The following is a 21,359-nucleotide window of genomic DNA, read 5'->3' on the forward strand; positions in this document are numbered from 1 at the left end:
GCTGTGTATTTTGTCATTCGGTATAAAATAATCACACGTTCCCTTTAGTGGGGATTATTTTTTTCGTCTTACCCCTGTGAGTTGACAAGTCCTTTCAATTGTCGGGGAAAGTTTATTATCTCTTCTTGCCAGGTCTGCCTGTACTCTGTACACTTTGCAGCTGGATCTTTCACAGCAATAATAATAAGTATGTGCTTGTTTCTCGGTGCTTGTATGTTTGTGTTTGAATATATGTATCTGTATAGTACCTGTGCATTGCCTGTATGGGTGTGAGGTTTATCTTTGTGGCTCCCCTCCCCTCCTGTATTTGTGTATGCTGGCTCTCTCTCTCTCTCAGTGGGAGAGCTGATTGTATCCAGTGTTGAAGGTGCTCAGCCTGCAGCCTGTCTGAGAGAGGGGGGAGCGCGCATGCTCGGGGCGGCTGGACTCCCTCTCAGTCAGTAATAAGAGACAGAGACAGAGAGAGTGAGTGGATATACAATGTCCGCCATCGGCGGGGGCTCCGTCTGCACTCTTACACTAAACACCCCCAGCAACTCTCCACTTTGCATCAACTGCCTCTGAGGCTCGTCTCCCTCCCTCCCTCTCTCTGAGGATGGCCGCCTCGGTAAGTAACCCGCAGCCACACAAGCTTCTCTGGTGTTGAGTGGTCGAAAGCTGACAGGGTGTTAATTTTTTTTTTTGCCCGGAGTTTTTGTTGGCACATGCCTGAGGATTGCAATAAGCGGCCAGCTTTGCATGTTATCCAGTCCAGGGGGAGGGGGCTCGGAGCCTGGCGCCTTTCAGCGCTCCCTGTCGCTGCTGGCTCCCGGCGCCGAGGCTCCTGCTCATGTTAATGCGCTGTCTCTCTCTCTCTCTCTCTCTCAGTGTGCCGCTGTTCAGGTTAAACTGGAGCTAGGCCATCGGGCCCAGGTTCGGAAAAAACCCACGGTGGAAGGGTTCACCCACGACTGGATGGTCTTTGTCAGGGGTCCGGAGCACAGCAATATTCAGCACTTTGTGGAGAAAGTCGTCTTTCACTTGCACGACAGCTTCCCCAGACCTAAGCGGGGTAAGAAAGAATGCCGGAACAAAACAAAATGTATATATTTTTTAAGACCCGGTTGCATTTTCTGTTGAGTTGCTGCGGAAGGTCAGGTGTCTTCAGTCTGTAAGGAGTGGGTGTTTTTTCTTTTTAAAAAAAAAAGCATTTGTCAAGTTTTCATGCAATAATTTTAAATATTGCTGTGTTCGTTATTCAATGTAATGTTGTCGTGATACAACCTTTGCATTGAGCTTCATATTGTCAGGTACCTGGAGCAGCCTCACATTAAACTGGCAGCAATGATATTTCAGCAAGCTTGTTTGTAGTTTCTAAATACTGACTTTTTTTGTTGGTTTTACTTGATTGAAATTGCACTAGTTGTTGAAACATTTTTATTCAAAGTTTGCATTTGTTTTGAGATGGTGGCAAAAAGCGTTTGCTCTCGGTCTGTTCAGTGATTCTGCTTTAATAGATAACTAGGATCGCAATTGAGCATTTCTGTGAATCTTAGCGAGTTATTTTCATTGTTTTTAAAAAATATATGCAGACAACAGTTTGCATGTGGTTCGTCGGCTTTTATACTTAAACACCCACTTGCGGTTGGAAACTTAAGTTAAAATTGTACTAAGTGCGGTAGTGGCAAATATAAGCGCGAAATAATGGAGGCATTGCATTTAAAAGAACATTTGTCTGCAAACCCCAACTCCTCCAATCGAAGATTATTGATGTGAATGTAAAATACTAGAAATTGTAGGTAAATGTGGAAATACCCAGCAGGTCTCTGAGCATCTGAAAAGACAGGTTCAAGTTTTAAATGTCGTCCCTCAATCAGGTTCGAACTCTTGACATGTAAATCTTCGTAAGTGTCAGTTTACACATCAGACATGTTATGTCCGAAATGTTCAAAGTTTTTTGTAAATTTTACTTATAATTTCATGCCTTATGCACCCCTAAAATAATGACTTGACTGGGTTCGTCCCTGTTCTGCAAAGTACTCTGAGCCCAGGTTGCCAGGTGCGTAACTAGTGCGTCGGTTATAACGATGTGAATTAAGGTTAGTGGCAGTTTATAACTAGCCCAGAGCGGGTTTGATGCATAAAATTTTCTGTGTGTGACAGAGAGAGAATGTGCCCGAGAAATACTTGCAAACTGGCGTACTTCCTGCTTTTCCCGTTGTTCGGTTTTGTGGAGCAGCTCCCAGCGCGGTCCCGGCCGGCTGCTGCTGTCTTAGCAATATGGAGACCTTTGAGCAGGATGGAGGGGGAAGCTACCCATCAGGAATAGCAACCCCGCCCCCACCTCTTTTAAATGTCAGAACTACCTTTTGACCGCAAAGCAGCATTTTAACATACTCCCTAGGATCTGTCATCAAAAGTTCATGCACCTTTTGGGTGGAAAGGCGGTGAGCATCTTATTCAAAATGCTGCAGTGTCTCCTGAATTCAGCTTGATTCTGTTCCCTTTATTCCATAAATGCCCTTCAACCCCACTTGCCCTGTTCTACTTATCGCTTTGCTAATTTTTGGGGACCATTCGACCACAGACAGAGGAAGACTGAAATATCAGTGTCATTTTTCTGCATAGGCCAATCTAAGAATGTAAGCCTCATGTATTTCCTTTAAAGTCTGGAACTTTATTAAAATTACTGGTTTACTTTGATTTAACTTAATTTCCCTGTATGATGAGGGAAGCGGCTGTTTGACAATTCCAACTTTGGTCTGAAGTATCATGCAAATTAAGATTTTTGAATTGAAAGGGGATGGGTATACAAACTTGCAACTTGGTCAAATCCTTATTGTAATTCAACAAGGGAATGCTCCCTTTTCTGGTGTCAACCTCCAGGTAAAATGAATTGAGAAGCATGTGATTTGTCTATGTACTTTATGATGGGAAGAAGAATTGTGGTCCAAGGCATCATTTTGTTTACTCGTTCATTCACCCATCCATGTATGACATGTGCTTAATATCCCATGTTAGTTAAATTAGATTGTAGCCATGCTTGATTAATTATCAATTGATTCTGAGGTCCTCGGAGGAATACAATAGCACAGGAAATCTGAGATGGGCAGCTCTACATTCACTGCTGCTTGTTATGGTAACTTAACTCCTTTTGAACTTGTCAATGGACCTCCTGGTGTTGTATACCTTGATAAATAACACCTGATATAATTTTGTCACGTAAAGTGATCCTAGTTGCTGTCTTGAAACTTTTAAAATGGAAAGTGACAGGAAAAGCAATTTGTATGTGAACCAATGACATCTTCAGCCTGTAGCTTCCAAAAGAATATGTAGATGCCTGGCTTTACAGTAACTAACTTGTATTTATAGAATACCTATTTGTAGGTCCAAGGCATTTCATATGTCAGATTGAATCAAGTAGTGGTTGGTTGAAAATATGCTGAAGAAAAAGTTTAAGTTTTGAAAAGGTGAGGTAGGAAGTGATCAGATAAAAGGGTTTGGGGAAGATGCGCCAAGGCATACGATTTCAAAGTAAAGCATGGTTGGAGAGGTTCTGGCAGGAACGTAAGTTGCAGAGGTACGATGGGGTACACAGCCTTGAAGGGATGTTAAGAGGAGGAAAATAATTTTTGAATCTAATGCATTGAGACAATGAATGAAGGTTGACAAACATAGGAGTAATGGGTGAGTAGGACTTGATGAGTGTGGCGGAGTTTGCACCTGTTGAAGTTTTTGTAGGGAAGATCTGAGAGGTGAACATGGAGGGCACCTGAGTAATTGAGGCTTCAGGTAACAAAACATGGATATGGATTTCATTGGCGGAGGGTAGAAGCAGAGGTGGAAATATGTAATATGATATGTGACTTGGAAAAAATGTACAGAGTTGTATTTGTGTAAGGATACCTACTTTAATAACAGCAATAACCAGAACATGGGTGCAAGTTTCTGTTTTTAGTGGAAAATCTCCAGATGTTCTTTGAATATAAAGAGGGGAAATGGTGGGACAGTAACTCTTCTAGAGAGGGAGAAGTTCCTGGACCCTGAATGGCCAGTGGTGGTTTGTTGGGGAGGGGAGAGAGAGGTGGTGTGGGGAGGGCAGGACAGACCTGAACAGATGTACCTTTTGGGAAGGGAAAAAGAAATGGACTCCCTTTGAACTGGGTGGGGGAGGCAAGAAGAACAAATGTGGTAGAGCAGAACCTATGGATAAGGAAGAATAGCGAGAGAGTTGCTGTTGTGAGAGACCAGGTATTTTTAGCTCTGCTGGGAAGGGAGAGATGTCAGATCTTGGGATGTCTCATGGAGCAATGCCTCTGAAGAGCCGCTAGCTTTTATTTTTTAAGTATACATTGTGTAGGATTACACTTGTCATTTTGCTAGAATTGGTCAGTTTGTACGGAGAATTGCTGTACATACAAAAAAGTATTTTCTATTTTTATTTCAAACAGTAACTTGAGGTTTGGTGCATATATATATTTTTTTTTCACAAACTGGAACTGATATTAGAGCCCTTCATGTAAATAGTACTGCAACTTGAATACAGTACTGAGTGTAAAAGTCACTTGCAGGAAGAACAAATTTGTATTTGTATAGAACTTTTGATGTCTTCTGGATGCCCTGAAGTGCTTCAGTCAATGAATTACTTTTGAAGAGTCGTCATTGACTGCCATATTTACTTGCTTAACAATGTGATCTGTTTTGATGGTTCTGGTTGAGGAATAGATATTGGCCAATCCATCAGAAGAACTCCGCTGCTGCCCTTTGAATAGGGCCAAGGAATTTGATGTTGACCGAAACGGGCAGATATGGTGCTTTGATTAGCATCTCAACTGAAAGGCTTGTACTGACCCTGAAATGACTGAACTTTCTGCAGGCTCCAAAGTTGCTTCAAAGTCATCTTGTGAGCTGCCCCTAATTAAGAAAACTTCCAGCTGATATTTAAGGAAAAAACTAAGTCATTTCATGCCCTTATTTTACATCTATTGAGAAATGTGATGGATATAAATTCTGGTAACAAAATGTGAGCCAAGGGCTTCCAAAATACCTGAATATTTTCATTGCTTTAAAATAAGATTTTACCTGTGTGAAATAGTTTCCTTAACTAACAGTTTTGTTTTTGTGTCAGAAATTGGATTTATGGAGAGCTGACAAGCTTGAGACTTTTTAGCTACCAAATAGTTAAGGACTTTTGATTTTTGGCAAGACTCGACAATGGGCTTATCCATCAAAAGTTCATCTTGATGTATTGCTTTGTAAATTTAACAAGTGGCTCGTCAACATTTTCCATCCAAAGTTGAGCAGTTGAAACATAATTTTATTGGGTATTGGTTCATGATGCTATGACCTGGAAATAGGTGTGATTTTAAAAAAATCTGAAACCTGAGGATACTGCCTTTTGTGTGGCGTTATCATGGTGTATTCCTTTGCTGGTATAACCTACCCAATGAGCACAATAGTGGTCCTTTTTTTTTAATGAAAAAAATTGTAATTAGTGTTTTGAGAATGTCTTGAGGATTTTTTTGTTTATTAAACTGCAAACTTGATTAGAGAGAAAAACAACAAAATGCTGGAAATACAATTAGCATTTGTAAAGAGGAAAGGCAGGTGATGGTGCTTTTTAGATTTATACCCTTCAGGGGACTAAAGTCACAGTTGGTTTGTAAATGGAAGTAAGCATGTTCAAAGGTAGCAAAAGGTTTATACTTGTGATCGGTGAGAAGGGGATGGAGACATTGATGTAATATTATGTCTTAACAGTACAGGATCTAGAGAATAGGTACAAGACAACTATATTGCCAAGTTCTGGCGTTGCTGGCAGATAATTGTTAATTGATAGAAGTAATCATTATGATTTTGCAAATGTTTCTTGGGCATCCATTGACTGACTAACATCCCAACCCAATTCCTGTAATGGATTGTTATGTGGTATTGCAGATTTTGGTTCTTAAAAGTATTTGCAACCAAGTTAGTAAAAGCATTGTCTGTTTTCTATAGTGTCTAACTGTGCTGTCTGGAGACCTCTGGGAAGATTCTTTTGTGCTTATTAATATCATAGTTTTTGAAAAATGAATCAGTAACATAAAGATCTGAATCAGGAGCGTGCTTAAAATATGATTGTGTAGTGTGCCAGTTTTGGCAGGTGAAGAATATTTAAAAACACAAACCGTATAGGTCAAGTCTGTGGAGAGAACAAATGAGTTAATGTTTTGGGTGTAGACCATCAATGTTCTGATTAAGGGCCGACAGTTGAAATGTTAGCTGGAGATGCTGACATTTGCTGAGTGTTTCCAGTATTTTCCATTATCTGTAGTTTTACCTTTTTTTGGTTTATTTAGTTAGGTTTTGAAGCAAGTGAGGAGGTACATACTGTATTGTTGCCCTAAAACTTATTTTAAAATAGCCTCTTTTTTTTTATATGCATACAAAGGAAGTCTCCTTAAATGCCAACGAAACATCTAGCTTTTCACCAGACTTTGTAAGCCATGTAATGGTTGTACTATTCGTAGTGAGGAATACCAGCGCTGTAGATGGAACATTTTCCCTGGGGCACTGCATGTCATAAGTGTACCCAGATCAAGCATTGTGCAGCCAGATGCAAAGTAAATGATTCTCTGTGTACATAAAATGCAGTCTCCAGTACGGAGATTCTTGCACTTGGCAATTTCTCATTGATTTGTGATGGAAATTCAGTAAAATAATCTCAACTTTCCATGGCGGAGTATATCCTCAAGTTCCTTTCACAAATGACCTTGTCCAGAACTGCCCTTTGGTTGTGTTTCTAAAACTCGGATGGAGACTTGATGTCCTTTTTGGATATGCTGTTTGAATGTAATTTAAATGGCTTTGTTTTGTGACTGAGGTATTTACAGTAACCACCTTTATGAAAACTCATTTTATATTGAGTGTGTTTAATGGCATAAAACAGCACAGTCAGAACTTAGGATAGCGATGCATTGCAAATTGGACTTGTTTGTTGACACGATGACTTGAAATATCGTAAATGGGGTACATACAAATAGACTACCTTCAAACTAATGTGCTTGGGCAGTGCTGGGTAGACAAGTGGTTTGACATTTTGATAGCCAGTATCGTGTACTGTTGGGGAAGCTATGCATGTCATTCCTCCTATAAAGTTGTAAAAATAATCCTTTTTGAATTGGAGATTTAAAAAGTGACTACGGTTAACAAAAAGCCATCCTTGCAGCACCCCCACCGCCTTCATAGCCAAAAATGAACAGAAGTAAGAGAATTGTTTTCTTTAATTCCTGCTCAACCTTTGGCTTTGACTAATTCACTCCTCTCCATTTCTTGAAAGCTTGCACCAAGTGTTGAGGTTCACTGCACTAGATGGCAGTCTATTCCACAGTTGAAGGCTTTACATATAAATTTTATGTAAAATGTTTTGCTTATGTGATATTTGTATTATTTATATTAGTATTTCAGAATCTGTTAAACTAAGCGTTCCAAAAATTGGAGCCACACAGTTGTAGTAAATGCAATTCTATGGCAAAAACTGCTGATCACTTAGTGCAACTGTGGGTAGAAAAGGAAGATGGCATGTTTATTTTCAAAAGCTTTAAATGTTAACTCTCCACTGTTCATCTTCTCACTACGTTTGTAAATTTAAAATTTCACTTACAAAGGAATTGACATTTTGTGTGTTTTTTTTCTTTTTTCTGGATGAGAAAGATGATGCATGCTTTCAATCAAATGTTTTTGTGCTGGTTAATAAATATTTATCCTTTTTAAAGTCATCTTCTCTCTGAAAAGGAGTGTGTTACGATCCCCATGGAGACCAACAAACCAAAAGAACTGAATTTGCTGAACGACCCCAATTAAAAACCAAATGGACAAGATTTCACTTTTGATAAAAATAAAAGTTAAACCAAAATCTACAGACGTGAATTACTGGACGAATCACTGACAAGATATTATAAATTATACATTCACTATCAGTTTCAAGAAAAATGGATCTCACTGACTTAGTGGGCAGTCCACTCAGCATTTATGGCACTAAATTAGTCACAGATTTTCAAAACTCTGAAGTTCCTCAGGTAGATCTCCAGATCCTGTCTTCCAAGATTCAGTCAGTAATTCCCAAGTGACAGCGGTTCCCCATTAAGCCCGAACTCGACAGGTACAGTCTCCAGGCAAAAAAAAGCAGACTGCTCCAGAACCTTCTCAGTTTTGCTCACGACAGGCTTGATGGCGTGGGTCCACCAGTATTCTTTTATCCTTCAGTGACAACACTGTATGTCTGTGTCCGGTCAATCAATTCCTCTAAATAACAAACTGCTCCTAAAACCAGTCTTCGCTTTCTTCAACCTGTAAAATGCACCTTCCTGCCATCTGAACTTGAATGGCTGTCTCCTTTTTTGTCTGGTTCCAACCAGTTTCAGTTCCCCCAGAAACTTTAAGTTTTTGATTTCCATTTCTGTTAGGATGGTCTGTTCCAGTACCTCTCGGTCTATTCCAAAAAAAAAGACTCTTTGCAGTCTGTGTACCTAACAAAACATTCAACAAGTCATCTGTTCAGAGGGCTGCTCTCGTGTGTTCTCCAGGGTCCCGCAGACCGCATATTCCGCGGCAAGTGTTACTTGTCCCCATAAAAAGTAGTCTCTGTTGATGACAAGCTGCCATTTATTGGAAGCAATAATTGGCATGCAGGAGCTGTGCAGATCCACTACTTTAATGGTCTGGCAAGGGACAGTCTTCTGTCGAGACCCAAATTGGTGGATCTCCTAAGAAGAACTTCAGGAACATGCATAAATTTTTTTTTTTTACACATTGACCATTTTTATTGTGAGGAAAGACTTTGTCCTGGAATCATTCTGCGCTGCAGTTGTATTATTTTTAAGGGGACTTGACTATGTAGAACTTCTGGATTGCACTGAATAAGAAGTTTTGGAACCTCTAGAGATAAGCCAACACTTTTGTGTGTGCAAAATCTTTATTTTAAATTTACTGCTTTTTTGAGTATCACTTAATGCCAAAGTTTTGTGAAGCTACTCACTGTGGCATTTCTTAATTTTATTTCTAGAGCAGTTGGACCATGGAAATTTTTTTTGATTCACCTCTACATGTAATCTCTGCCAAATGAAGAAAAATATTATTGGGAGACTGTTAACCAAGGAAAAGGGTGGCGTATGATCCAAGTTCCTAGCCATCAAGTCCCAACATTCAAGTCTTTCTTCCAAATCCCTTTGCTTTGCTACACCTCATAGCTTTGGCAAAACTTTTTTTTTCTTGGCTAAGTGTTCACCTTAGCTTCACCAATTTTTCTTGTCCATTCTTTAGTTATCTTTTTTTTCTCCTTCCACCTCCCTTCATTTCTCACCCATCCTGGAAGTATAGTCAGACATTTTGTAAAAGTAGAACTTGTAGTCTTTCACAATCACGTGATGTTGGAAGCACTTGGCAGCCACTGAAGTGCTGTTTTATTTTTGTGTAGTCACTGTTCTCCCTTCGTCAGATACAGGAGAAATGCCGTGAACAACAGATGCCCCTCTACATTGCTTTCATTGATCTCACCAAAGCCTTTGACCTCGTCAGCAGACGTGGTCTCTTCAGACTACTAGAAAAGATCGGATGTCCACCAAAGCTACTAAGTATCATCACCTCATTCCATGACAATATGAAAGGCACAATTCAACATGGTGGCTCCTCATCAGAGCCCTTTCCTATCCTGAGTGGTGTGAAACAGGGCTGTGTTCTCGCACCCACACTTTTTGGGATTTTCTTCTCCCTGCTGCTTTCACATGCGTTCAAATCCTCTGAAGAAGGAATTTACCTCCACACAAGATCAGGGGGCAGGTTGTTCAACCTTGCCCGTCTAAGAGCGAAGTCCAAAGTACGGAAAGTCCTCATCAGAGAACTCCTCTTTGCTGACGATGCTGCTTTAACATCTCACACTGAAGAATGCCTGCAGAGTCTCATCGACAGGTTTGCGTCTGCCTGCAATGAATTTGGCCTAACCATCAGCCTCAAGAAAACGAACATCATGGGGCAGGATGTCAGAAATGCTCCATCCATCAATATTGGCGACCACGCTCTGGAAGTGGTTCAAGAGTTCACCTACCTAGGCTCAACTATCACCAGTAACCTGTCTCTAGATGCAGAAATCAACAAGCGCATGGGTAAGGCTTCCACTGCTATGTCCAGACTGGCCAAGAGAGTGTGGGAAAATGGCGCACTGACACGGAACACAAAAGTCCGAGTGTATCAGGCCTGTTTCCTCAATACCTTGCTCTACGGCAGCGAGGCCTGGACAACGTATGCCAGCCAAGAGCGACGTCTCAATTCATTCCATCTTCGCTGCCTTCGGAGAATACTTGGCATCAGGTGGCAGGACTATATCTCCAACACAGAAGTCCTTGAAGCGGCCAACACCCCCAGCTTATACACACTACTGAGTCAGCGGCGCTTGAGATGGCTTGGCCATGTGAGCCGCATGGAAGATGGCAGGATCCCCAAAGACACACTGTACAGCGAGCTCGCCACTGGTATCAGACCCACCGGCCGTCCATGTCTCCGTTATAAAGACGTCTGCAAACGCGACATGAAATCGTGTGACATTGATCACAAGTCGTGGGAGTCAGTTGCCAGCATTCGCCAGAGCTGGCGGGCAGCCATAAAGACAGGGCTAAATTGTGGCGAGTCGAAGAGACTTAGTAGTTGGCAGGAAAAAAGACAGAGGCGCAAGGGGAGAGCCAACTGTGCAACAGCCCCAACAAACAAATTTCTCTGCAGCACCTGTGGAAGAGCCTGTCACTCCAGAATTGGCCTTTATAGCCACTCCAGGCGCTGCTTCACAAACCACTGACCACCTCCAGGCGCGTATCCATTGTCTCTCGAGATAAGGAGGCCCAAAAGAAAAAGAGTCACTGTTGTAGGAAATGCAGCAGCCAATTGCCGTACAAGGCCCCACAAATGTCAGTGAGAAAGAAGAGTTGGGGTTGATTTGAGGAATACCTGTTTGCCAGGACAGCAGGTGAACACGCCTTCTCTTTTTTGAGTAGTGCCATGGGATCCATTATGCTCACCTGACGTGGTAGACTTGGTTTAAATGTAAAAGACCATCCTTCCAACAGTGCAGGTATCCTTTAGTACTGAAGTGTTAGCCTGGATTATGTACTTGGGTCTCTGTAGTGGGGTTTGAATCACTATCTCTGACTTCAAGGCAATTGTGCTAAGTCTAGGCTGATGTTGAGGCACCATGCGTGTAAACTGGTGCTAGGACCCTTGTTCCTCTGTAGGGAGGGCCCACTTCCCTCCTCTTTCTTTCTCTTTCCCCCCGCCCCCCCCACACCCCCGGCAATTATTTGGCGACAGTTTTTTAAAAAAAAGGCAACATTGAACTGTCAGGAGTTTAGTCTAGAACTTCAGAAGGACATAGGTTGGTGGAATGGGTGGACAAGTGCCAGATGAAATTTAATGCAAAAGGTGAAGTGGTACATTTTGATAGAAAGAATGTGGGGAGACAATATAAAATAAAAGGGGTGCAGGAGCAGATAGATCTGGGTGTATATGTGCATAAATCATTGAAGGTGGCAGGACAAGTTGAGAGAGCAGTTAATAAAGCATATACCACCCTATGCGTTCTCAGTAGGAGCATAGAGTACAAGAGCAAGGATGTTATGTTCAAATTGTAAAAACACTGGTTTCACCTCAACTGGAGTGATGTGTCCAGTTCTGGACACCACACGTTAGGAAGGATGTGAATATGTTAGAAAGGGGGCAGAAAAGATTTACGAGATTGGTTCCAAGGTATGAAACTTCAGTTACATAGATTGGAGAAGTTGGGACTGTCTTCCTTTGAAGAGAAGGTTGAGAGGAGATTTGCTAGAGGTATTCAAATTCATGGGTCTGGACAGAGTAGATAGGGAGAAACCGTTTCCATTGGCAAAATGTTCAAGATCAAGAAGGCACAGATTTGAAGCAATGGTGACATGAGGAAACTTTTTCACGCAGAGAGTGGTTAGGATCTGGAATGCACTGCCTGAGAGCATGGTGGAGGCGGGTTCAGTCGAGGCATTCTAGAGGAAATTGGATTGTTGTCTGAAAAGGAAGAATGTACAGGGCCCGGGGGAGAAGGTGGGAGAGTGGCACAAGGTGAACTGCTCCTTCAGAGAGCCAGCACAGACACAATGGGCCGAGTGGCCTTTTTCTGTGCTGTAACCTGTCTATGATTCTATGAATTGCATGTCCTAAATAGTTTTGAGGGGTGGATGAAAGCCTGGTTTAAAAGATAAAGCCTCTTCAAAACTTAGATGGGAGGGAAATGAAGAGGTTTAGGCAAGGGGGAGGTGGGTGTAAAACATGGTGCATAAAGATTCTTGAGAAAGAACCAGAAGGTAGTGGAAACAAAGGTAGGGAGATGAGGTTAAAGTAAGTTGCAGTAATAAGGCAGGACATGACTGAGGGGTTTTTAAGATGAGGATGAGAAATTTAAATTTATTACACTGTCACTGACAATGAAGGTGAATAGGTTTGTAAGACATAGGTATTTTAGATAAATTGTAGTTTGTGGAGGAAGTAAGGCTAGAAAAGAGAGATGACTAGGGTTTTGGGGGTGTGGGTGTGTACCTTGAAAAGCTCTGCTGTTTAAAATGGGTTGCCAATGTCTTGGATGATCTTGTTCAGCCTGAGGTACTGCCCAGGGAGGGACATGAAATCTGTTTTAAGAGGGCAGATATTCTTGGGGCCAAAATCAATGCTGTCTTTCTGATATTAAGTTGGAGTAAGTTGTGTCTAATCCATGTTGGAGAGGTGGTTGTGGGGTACAGAGATACAGTTGGATGTCATCTGCATGAATATGGAAACTGGCCTTGTGCTGCTGGATGGGGTTATGGTGGAGCAACATGTAGATAAGGAAGTTAAGTGGGTTAAGGATAGAAGTGCGAGGAGAAGCCATGGCTAAAGATACACTGAGCATGGGTAGAGTGGAACCACAACAGTAATTCTTTGGAGATAGATAGTGGAGAAGGATGGAAGGACCACCATAACCCAAACTATATTGGAGTCATAGAGGATTTTGTTTGTGACATTGGCTAGGGCTATCATGATGCTATGACAAAAAATTGAACTGGCGAGATTTGTACAGAATGAAATGGGCCTGGCAGTGGGAGATGACATTTGAGAACCTTGGAGATAAAGACAATATTTGTGTTGGGATGGTAGTTGGCAAGGACACACTAGGCTCGGGTGTTCCCTGAGTATTCGAGGAAGGTGTATTACAGTTAGGTTTTAAAAGGAATTAGGATGGTGCCTGCTGAAAGCTTATAGTATTAAAGATTTTCTATCAGGTGCTAGCAGTCGAAGTTGAGTTTGGGAGAGATCAAGAGGGGAGGAAATGGCTCTCAGATTCATAATAAAAGTGCATGGTAGGGTAGTTATATGCATATGAGTAACTGAATAATGTGCTTTGGGGTTAGAGTAGTTGGGTGACGTGGGTTGTGGTGGGAAGGAGGTGGTGAGAAATAGAAGACATGGTAGAGGCAGCTTCTGTGGAGAGTGTCGATCTTGGACTAGGCACTCTGCCTTTCACATTTTTGAATTGGATCTGTGGGTGGACGTCTGGTACTATCTAGATGTTGAGCCTGATCAGATTCCACATGTGTGCTAAATATGTCACACCACTATTTGTCATCTGATGCAGGATGTTGTTAACTTTTATAAACTGTATAGTAAGGGAAAATCTAGAACACTATTTGAAATTCAAGGGGAAGTTTAAAAAAAGAGAAGCAAAGACAGAGTATAAGAGACTGGCAGCTAATATAAAAGGGAATCTGAAAGTCTTCTGTAGACATATGAATAGTAACTGGAGCAGTAGTGCCGATCAGGGACCAAAGGGGGATTTATGCATGGAGGCAGAGGGCATGGCTGAGGTACTAAATGAGTGCTTCGGCAGTGTCATAGTGAAGGAGGAGGTAGTTGAAACATTGGATGGGCTATACATTGATTAAGGCGGTATTGGAAAGACTGGTTGTACTTCACGTTGGTGAGTCACTGGGATTGCATGAATTGCAACTGAGGATACTAAGGGAAGTAAAGGTGGAAATTGTGAAAGCACTGGGCATAATTTTCCAATCTTCTTTGGATACAAGGGTGGTGTCAGATGACTGGAGAATTGCAAACGTTACACCCTTGTTCAAAAAAGGATGTAAGGATATGCCAGCAACTACAGACCAGTCAGTTTAACCTCGGTGGTGGGAATGCTTTTAGAAACAATAATCTGGGACAAAATTAATAGTCACTTGGACAAATGTGGATTAATTAAGGAAAGCCAGCACGGATGTTTTGCAGCAATCATGTTTAACTTGCTTGAGTTTTTTGATGAGGGTAATGTGGTTTATGTGTACATGGACTTCCAAAAAGCATTTATCAATGATACTGCCACATAACAGGCTTGTTAATAAAGGTAGAGCCTATAGAATAAATTGAAGGTCTCTGCCTCCACCACCAATCCTGACAGTGAATTCCAGACACCCACCACCCTCTGGGTGAAAAAGTTTCTCCTCATGTCTCCTCTACTCCTACCTTTAAATTTGTGTCCCCTGGTAACCGACTTCCCTACCCGGGGAAGCAAGTCCTTTCTGTCTAGGCCCCTCATAATTTTGTACACCTCAATTTAGTCACCCCTCAGCCTCAATTCCAGGGAAAACAACCCCACACTATCCAATCTTTTCTCATTAGTTGCAACCCTCAAGCCCTGGCAACATTCTTGTAAATCTCCTCTGTGCTCTGTCCAGAGCAATTATGTCCTTCCTGTAATGTGGTGACCAGAACTGTACACAATACTCCAGCTGCGGCCGAACCAGCGTTTTATACAGCTCCAGCATCACATCCCTGCTTTGGTACTCTATACCTCAGCCAATAAAGGAAAACAATCCATATGTTGCTTTTACCACTCTACCTGTCCTGCCACCTTCAGGGACTTGTGGACATGCACTCCAAGGTGTCTTACCACTTCTACACCTCTCTCTCCTCCTGTTTATTGTATATTCCCTCGCTTTATTTGCCCTCTCCAAATGCATCACCTCACACTTCTCAAGATTGAGTTCCATTTGCCATTTTTCCGCCCACTCAACCAAACTGTTGATAGCATTGTGGAGTCCATGTCTCTCCTCCTCGCTATTAACTACACAGCCAATTTTTGTGTCATCAGCAAACTTCCCAATCATGCCTCCCACATTTAAGTCCAAATCATTAATATATACCACAAACAGCAAGGGACCCAACACTGAGCCCTGAAGAACACCACTGGAACCCGCTTTCCATTCACAAAAACATCAGTCGACTACTACCCTCTATTTCTTGTCACTGAGCCAATTCTGGATCCAACTTGCCACATTCCCCTGAATCCCATAGGCTTTCATTTTTCTGACCAGACTGCTACGCAGGACCTTGTCAAATGTCTTTCTAAAATCTAGGTAAACCACATCCACTGCACTACCCTCATCAATCCTCCTTGTTACTTCCTCAAAAATTCAATCAAGTTAGTAAGACATGACCTTCCCTTAACAAATCCATGCCGACTATCCTTGATTAATCCGTGACTTTCTAATTGGCAGTTTATCCTGTCCCTCAGCATAGATTCTAAAAGTTTACCCATCACGGAGCTCAGACTGACTGGCCTATAATTACCTGGCTTATCCCTCGCACCCTTTTTAAACAATGGTAACATTTTCGCAGACCTCCAATCGTCTGGTACCTCGCCTGTATCTAGTGAGGATTTGAAGATGATCCTCAGAGCATCCGCTATTTCCTCCCTGGCTTACCTTAACAGCCTGGGATGCAAAACATCCAGTCCTGGCGATTTATCCACTTTCAGGGATGTCGGGCCCTTAAGCACTTCCTCCCTCATGCTTATCTAATATTTCTCACTCCTCCTCTTTAACTACAATGTCTACATAAACCCTCTCTGTGAAAGCAGAGACAAAAAATTCATTAAGAACCCTGCCCACATCTTCTGCATTCACGCATTAGTTCCCCTGTACATCTCTGATAGGCCATACCCTTTCTCTTAATGTACTGATAAAATATCTTTGGGTTTTCCTTGATTTTATCTGGCAATGATTTTTCATGTCCTCTCTTTGCTTTTCTAATTTCCTGTTTGACTTCATCCCTGTACATTCTATACTCCTCCTAGGCTTTTTAAAGTATTAAGATATTTGTGATCATCATAAGCTTTTTTTTTGCTTTAACTTGCCCTGTAAGCTTCTAGATAACCAGGGGGCTCTAGGTTTGGCCGTACCACCCTTTATCTTTGTGGGGACATGCCTACACTGTGCCTGTAGATCTTGCTTTTGAATGCCTCCCACTGGTTTGTCACTGATTTTCCTTCAAGTAGCTGTATCCAGTTCACCTTCGCCAGGTCACCTCTCAGTTTCATAACATTTGCCTTCTCCCAATTTAGAATCTTTGCCCCTGTTTTATCTTTTGGTCCTTTTCCATGATTATGCTAAAACTAATTGTATTATGGTCACTATCTCCAAAATGGCCACTCACTGTTAGTTCTTCCACTTGCCCAGCTTCATTACCGAAAACTAAATATAGAATTGCACCCCCTCTCGTTGGGTTTATGTACTGGCTAAAAAAAGTTCTTTTTAAGTATCTCCACAGGGAGAAATACCAAGTGGGTATTAGTTTAGTTTAGTGATACAGCACTGAAACAGGCCCTTCGGTCCACCGAGTCTGTGCCGACCATCAACCACCCATTTATACTAATCCTACACTAATCCCATATTCCTACCACATCCCCACCTGTCCCTATATATTTCCCTACCACCTACCTATACTAGGGGCAATTTATAATGGCCAATTAACCTATCAACCTGCAAGTCTTTGGCATGTGGGAGGAAACCGGAGTACCCGGAGGATGCAGGGAGAACTTGCAAACTCCGCACAGGGCATAATTTCTCTTGAATGCAGTTCAAGAATTTTGTCCCCTCTGTGCCCTTCACATTGTTTGTATCCCAGTCGATATTGGGGTAGTTGAAATCCCCAACCATGACTGTCCTAAAATTATTGCACTCAAAAAAATTAGCCTACATATTTGTTCCTCTATCCCCCTCTCACTATTTGTGGGGCCACAGTACACTCCCAGTAATGTGGTGGCCTCCTTTTTATTTCTGAGCTCCACCCATATGGCCTCGTTTGATTCATTTAGCATATCATCTCTCCTGAAAGCTGCTATTGATTCCTTGACTGCTAATACATTTCCCGCCCCCCCCACCCCCCCCCCCCCCACTCACCCCTAGCTTTTTTATCTCCCTCTCTATCACGCCTGAATACTCTAAATCCAGGGATGTTGAGCTGCCATTCTTGCCCCTCCTTAAGCCAAGTTTCTGTTAATAGCAACAATATTGTGTTGCCATGTGTCTGTGATCTCAACTCATCTGCTTTATTTACTATACTCCTTGCATTTAAATAAATACCCTTTTAACACGGCCAAATTCCTGTGTTGCACACTTTTTAACCTGAGTTTCATCTGTCTTTTAGAGTCACTTGCCAATTTTGCTAATTTCCTGCATGCTGTTCCCTGCCCTGAAATTGTCCTATCTAAGACTACGGTCAGGTTCCCATCTCCTGCCAATCTAGTTTAAACCATCTCCAACAGCAATAGCAAACCTTACTGCACTGTATGTAGTGGGGGTTTCCCCAGGAGTCGGTATTGGGGCCACTGCTTTTCTTCTATACTGGAAGACTAGATCTGGGTGTGCAGGGCATAATTTCAACATTTGCAGATGACACAAAACTTGGAAGTATTGATAAATTTCTAGATGACCTAAACAGGCTGGTGGAATGGGCAGAAAAGTAGCAGTTGAAATTTAATGCAGGGAAGTGTGAAGTGATATGTTTTGGGAGGAAGATGAGGTGAGGCATTATTAACTAAAGGGTACATTTCATCTGATTCCTGGGATGAGAGGAGGTTATGAAGATTGGTTGGGTCTGTATGCATTAAAGTTTAGAAGGATGCAAGGTGATCCTATTGAAACATACAAGATCCTGAGGGGTCTTGACAAGGTGGATGTTGAAAAGATGTTTCCCCTTGTAGGAGAGATTAAATTTAGGGGGCACAGTTTAAAGATAAGGGGTCTCCCATTTAATACAGAGATGAGGAGAAATGTTTTGTGGGTTGTTAGTCTGTGGAACTCTCTCTTTGCTGGAGAGCAGTGGAGGCAGGGTCATTGTTTGTTTTTAAGGCTGAGGTAGACAGATTTTTGACAAACAAGGGAGTCAAAGGGTATCGGGGGTAGGCAGGAAAGTAGAGTTGAGGCCACAATCAGATCAACTGATTTTTATAGAATGGCAGATCAGGATCAAGGGGCCGAATGGCCGCCTCCTGCTCCTATTTCATATGTTCGTAATTCTAAAGTGGATGCAGGAGAAGACCTCTTCTACCCAATCATTGAAGGTGGCAGGGAAGGTTGAGAAAGTAGTTAATAAGACATATGAGATCCTGGACTTTGTGATTAGAGGCATAGAGTACAAAAGCAAGGATGCTATGATACAAAACACTGGTTTGACCTCAACTGGAGTATTGTGCCTAATTCTGCATGACGCTTGAGGGATGTGAAGGTTTTAGAGATGGTGCAGAAAAGGTATGAGAATGGTTCCAGGGTTGAGGAACTTCAGTTTTGTTGGTAGATTGACGAAGCTGGGGCTGCTTTCTTTAGCAAAAAGAAGATTAACAGGAGATTTGATAGAGGTTTTTGAAATCACAAGAAGCCTGGATAGGGAGAAACCCTTCCCATAGGAAGGGTTGAGAAAAGGAGGACGCTGATTTTTTTTTTTTAACAAGCAAAGGTGACTGGAGAGAGTTTTCTTTTGCAGTGCCGAACTATTACTGGAGACTCAGCATGGATGTGATGGGCTGAATGACTTGTTTCTGTGCTTTGACTGTTCGATGATTAAAAACAAGGGGCTATAAGTTCAATTCAGTGAAAACCAAACCTAAGACTGTTGCACAGTGATCCACAAATGGAACAAACTTGAACTCAGAAGGTCAAGGTAAAAACTCACCTATCATTTAAGAAATGAAAGCTGTTATGAGTTGGAGAGAAGTTTCATCCTGGATGTTGCGTTTACCAGTCAAACAAGGTTTGAGTTTTTTTTCCCCATGTTAAATAAAAATGGAAAATGCTGGAAATGCTCGGGTCTGGAAGCATCAGTGAAGAGAAAATTAATGGGCTGAATTTTTCCCACTGCGGCTGAGATCCATTGGGGCCGAAAGTGGGAGGTGACCCTGCTTTGGCCAGTGACGGGACTTGGGGAGGCATATTCCTGGTGGTGGGGCTGCTGTCGCAATTAAGAGTTGCTGGCCCAATTGGAAGGCTGCAGGTCGGCAGTCTCAGCAGCATCACTGCTAGTGATGATCTTGAGGCTGCAGCTGTGAGGAGAGGGCACCTCAGTGGGGGTCGTGGGATGCCGGAGCCAGGCATGCTCTGTTATGCGGGGAGGGGATGGTTTCTGGGGCAGGCAGAGCCATTGGCCAGGGGTCTCCTTTTGTAGGCCATAAAGTGCTGAAAAATGAGAATAAAGCCAGAACCTACAAAGAAAAAGGAAACAAAATGGGGGCAGAGATTATGGTCTGAAATTGTTGAAATAAATGAGTCTGGAAAGCTGTGAAGTGTCTAATCGATAGATGAGATGCTGCTCCTTGAGGTTCATTACAACGCTCTAGGAGGCTGAAGAAAGAGAGGTCAGGGTGAGAGCAGGATGGAGAATTTAAATGCCAGGCGATCAGAGCTCCGTTGTGTGTGCGGTCTGAATGGAGGTGTTCCGCCAAGTGGTAGCCCAATCTGTATTTGAGTTCTGTAGTATAAAAATGTGAAGGGTTAATACCAAAGACAGTGAGAGAGACCCCTCCCACTGCATGAGCGATGATCAAACAGTCACATGAGAGAGGCTTGAGAAGAAGGTGGTATAGCAGCATGAAGAATGCAAGCTGAGGTAGCTTGCTGAGTCAATATAGTAACTAAGTACTAGAGTTGTCAGTTAACTTTTACTGGCACCTAGGACTTTGTCGAGAATGCCCTGCAACGCTACTAATACAAACCCAAAAACGCAACGGGTTTTTAGCTTCCTTCCAGAATGCAAAGATTCAGACAGTAATTATTCAGATTAGCTTTGTGTGTAATTAGATAAAATGAACAATAAACCTAATATATTTAAAGAAATATAGTTGTCTTATATTTTTCCCACAAAAATTTTTTTATTTGACTTAAGTCAGTAAAGCTTCCTTTTTATGATGGTACATTACAGCACTAAATTGTCAGTCTTCATAACCCTTTCAAAGACCAGCATGAAAGGTAACCTTGACTTAGTTGATTGCACTCTGCTTGTGAATTAGGAAGTTGTGGGTTCAAATCCTACTCAAGATTTGTACATAACTTAAACTGATATTTTAGTAGAGTATTGTGTTATCACTGCCACCATTTTTTTGGATGTGTTGTGCTCGTTTCTTTGCCTTTATAATTGGAAAGTGGTGAAAAAGGATTCATCAAGGGGGAGCTGAAAACTCCCAATGTCTTGTCTGCTTGCTCAAATGAATGTCAAGAGTCTTTTTGCACTATTTGAAGAATAGAGAGTTCTTCTGTGTCCAGGCCATCATTTCTTCCTCAGCAACGCCATCAAAATGGATTAACTGGTTAGTCATCTCATGGCTGTGGTAGTTTGTGGAATCTTGCCATGTGTAAGTTAGCTGCTGTGTTTGCTTAAATAACAATAGTGACCATCTGTTACGACCAGGTGAGAAAGAGGTCTAGGGTTCCCTTTCAGCCTTCACCTGGTCTTACCATAACAGGATTTAATTTTAAACACACTGTTTTCAGCTCCCCCTTGATGAATCCTTTTTCACCGCTTTCCAGTTATAAGGCAAAGAAACGAGAACAACCGGTTTTCTCAGGTCAAACTGTGCAAATTAAAAAAAACTCAGGTTGTCCAGCAGGTTAGTCATGTGACTAGCTGGTTTGACCATGTCGGTTTGTGCATTGGGCCATCTTAACAGTCAACTTGGAATGTGAGCTTCCCCACCTTCAACGTTTGGTCATCAAGAGTCCATTGTGGGTTGAATGTGTTACGGAATTGTCCTTTCCAAGCGCTGTCCGTTAATATGCAAATGTCTTTCTAGCTAAGATCTGTCAATTTTTTTTAAAAGGAAGTCCTTTCTTCACTTCAACAGTTTGAAATTTAATGTCCATGAAGCAAAATTAATATGCCTCATGCTTGGAAGGTCTACATGACACTGCACCTCAAAAGTAAATTTGTTTTGGTTGTGAAGCACTGCAGGATATTCGAAAAGAATGAAAGTTGCTATAACGTGCCAAGTTTTTCTTTGTCTTTTTAAGAATATGAACCAAAGTTCATTGCAA

General features: G+C 42.0%; 1 protein-coding gene across 2 annotated transcripts in view; it reads left to right on the plus strand.

Annotated features, from left to right (window-relative positions):
- Positions 1-401: 401 nt before the first annotated feature.
- mllt3 (MLLT3 super elongation complex subunit) overlaps positions 402-21,359 on the plus strand; it is a 180,097-nt gene continuing 159,139 nt past the window's right edge. For both annotated transcript variants that reach the window (XM_068030272.1, XM_068030273.1), the window contains exons 1-2: positions 402-607; positions 868-1,051. In XM_068030272.1, coding sequence (XP_067886373.1) covers positions 596-607; positions 868-1,051 — 196 coding nt within the window. In that variant the 5' untranslated portion in view covers positions 402-595. The remainder of the gene's footprint in view (positions 608-867; positions 1,052-21,359) is intronic.

The sequence above is a fragment of the Heterodontus francisci genome, chromosome 4, assembly GCF_036365525.1.
Source record: "Heterodontus francisci isolate sHetFra1 chromosome 4, sHetFra1.hap1, whole genome shotgun sequence".
Taxonomy (NCBI): Eukaryota; Metazoa; Chordata; class Chondrichthyes; order Heterodontiformes; family Heterodontidae; genus Heterodontus; species Heterodontus francisci.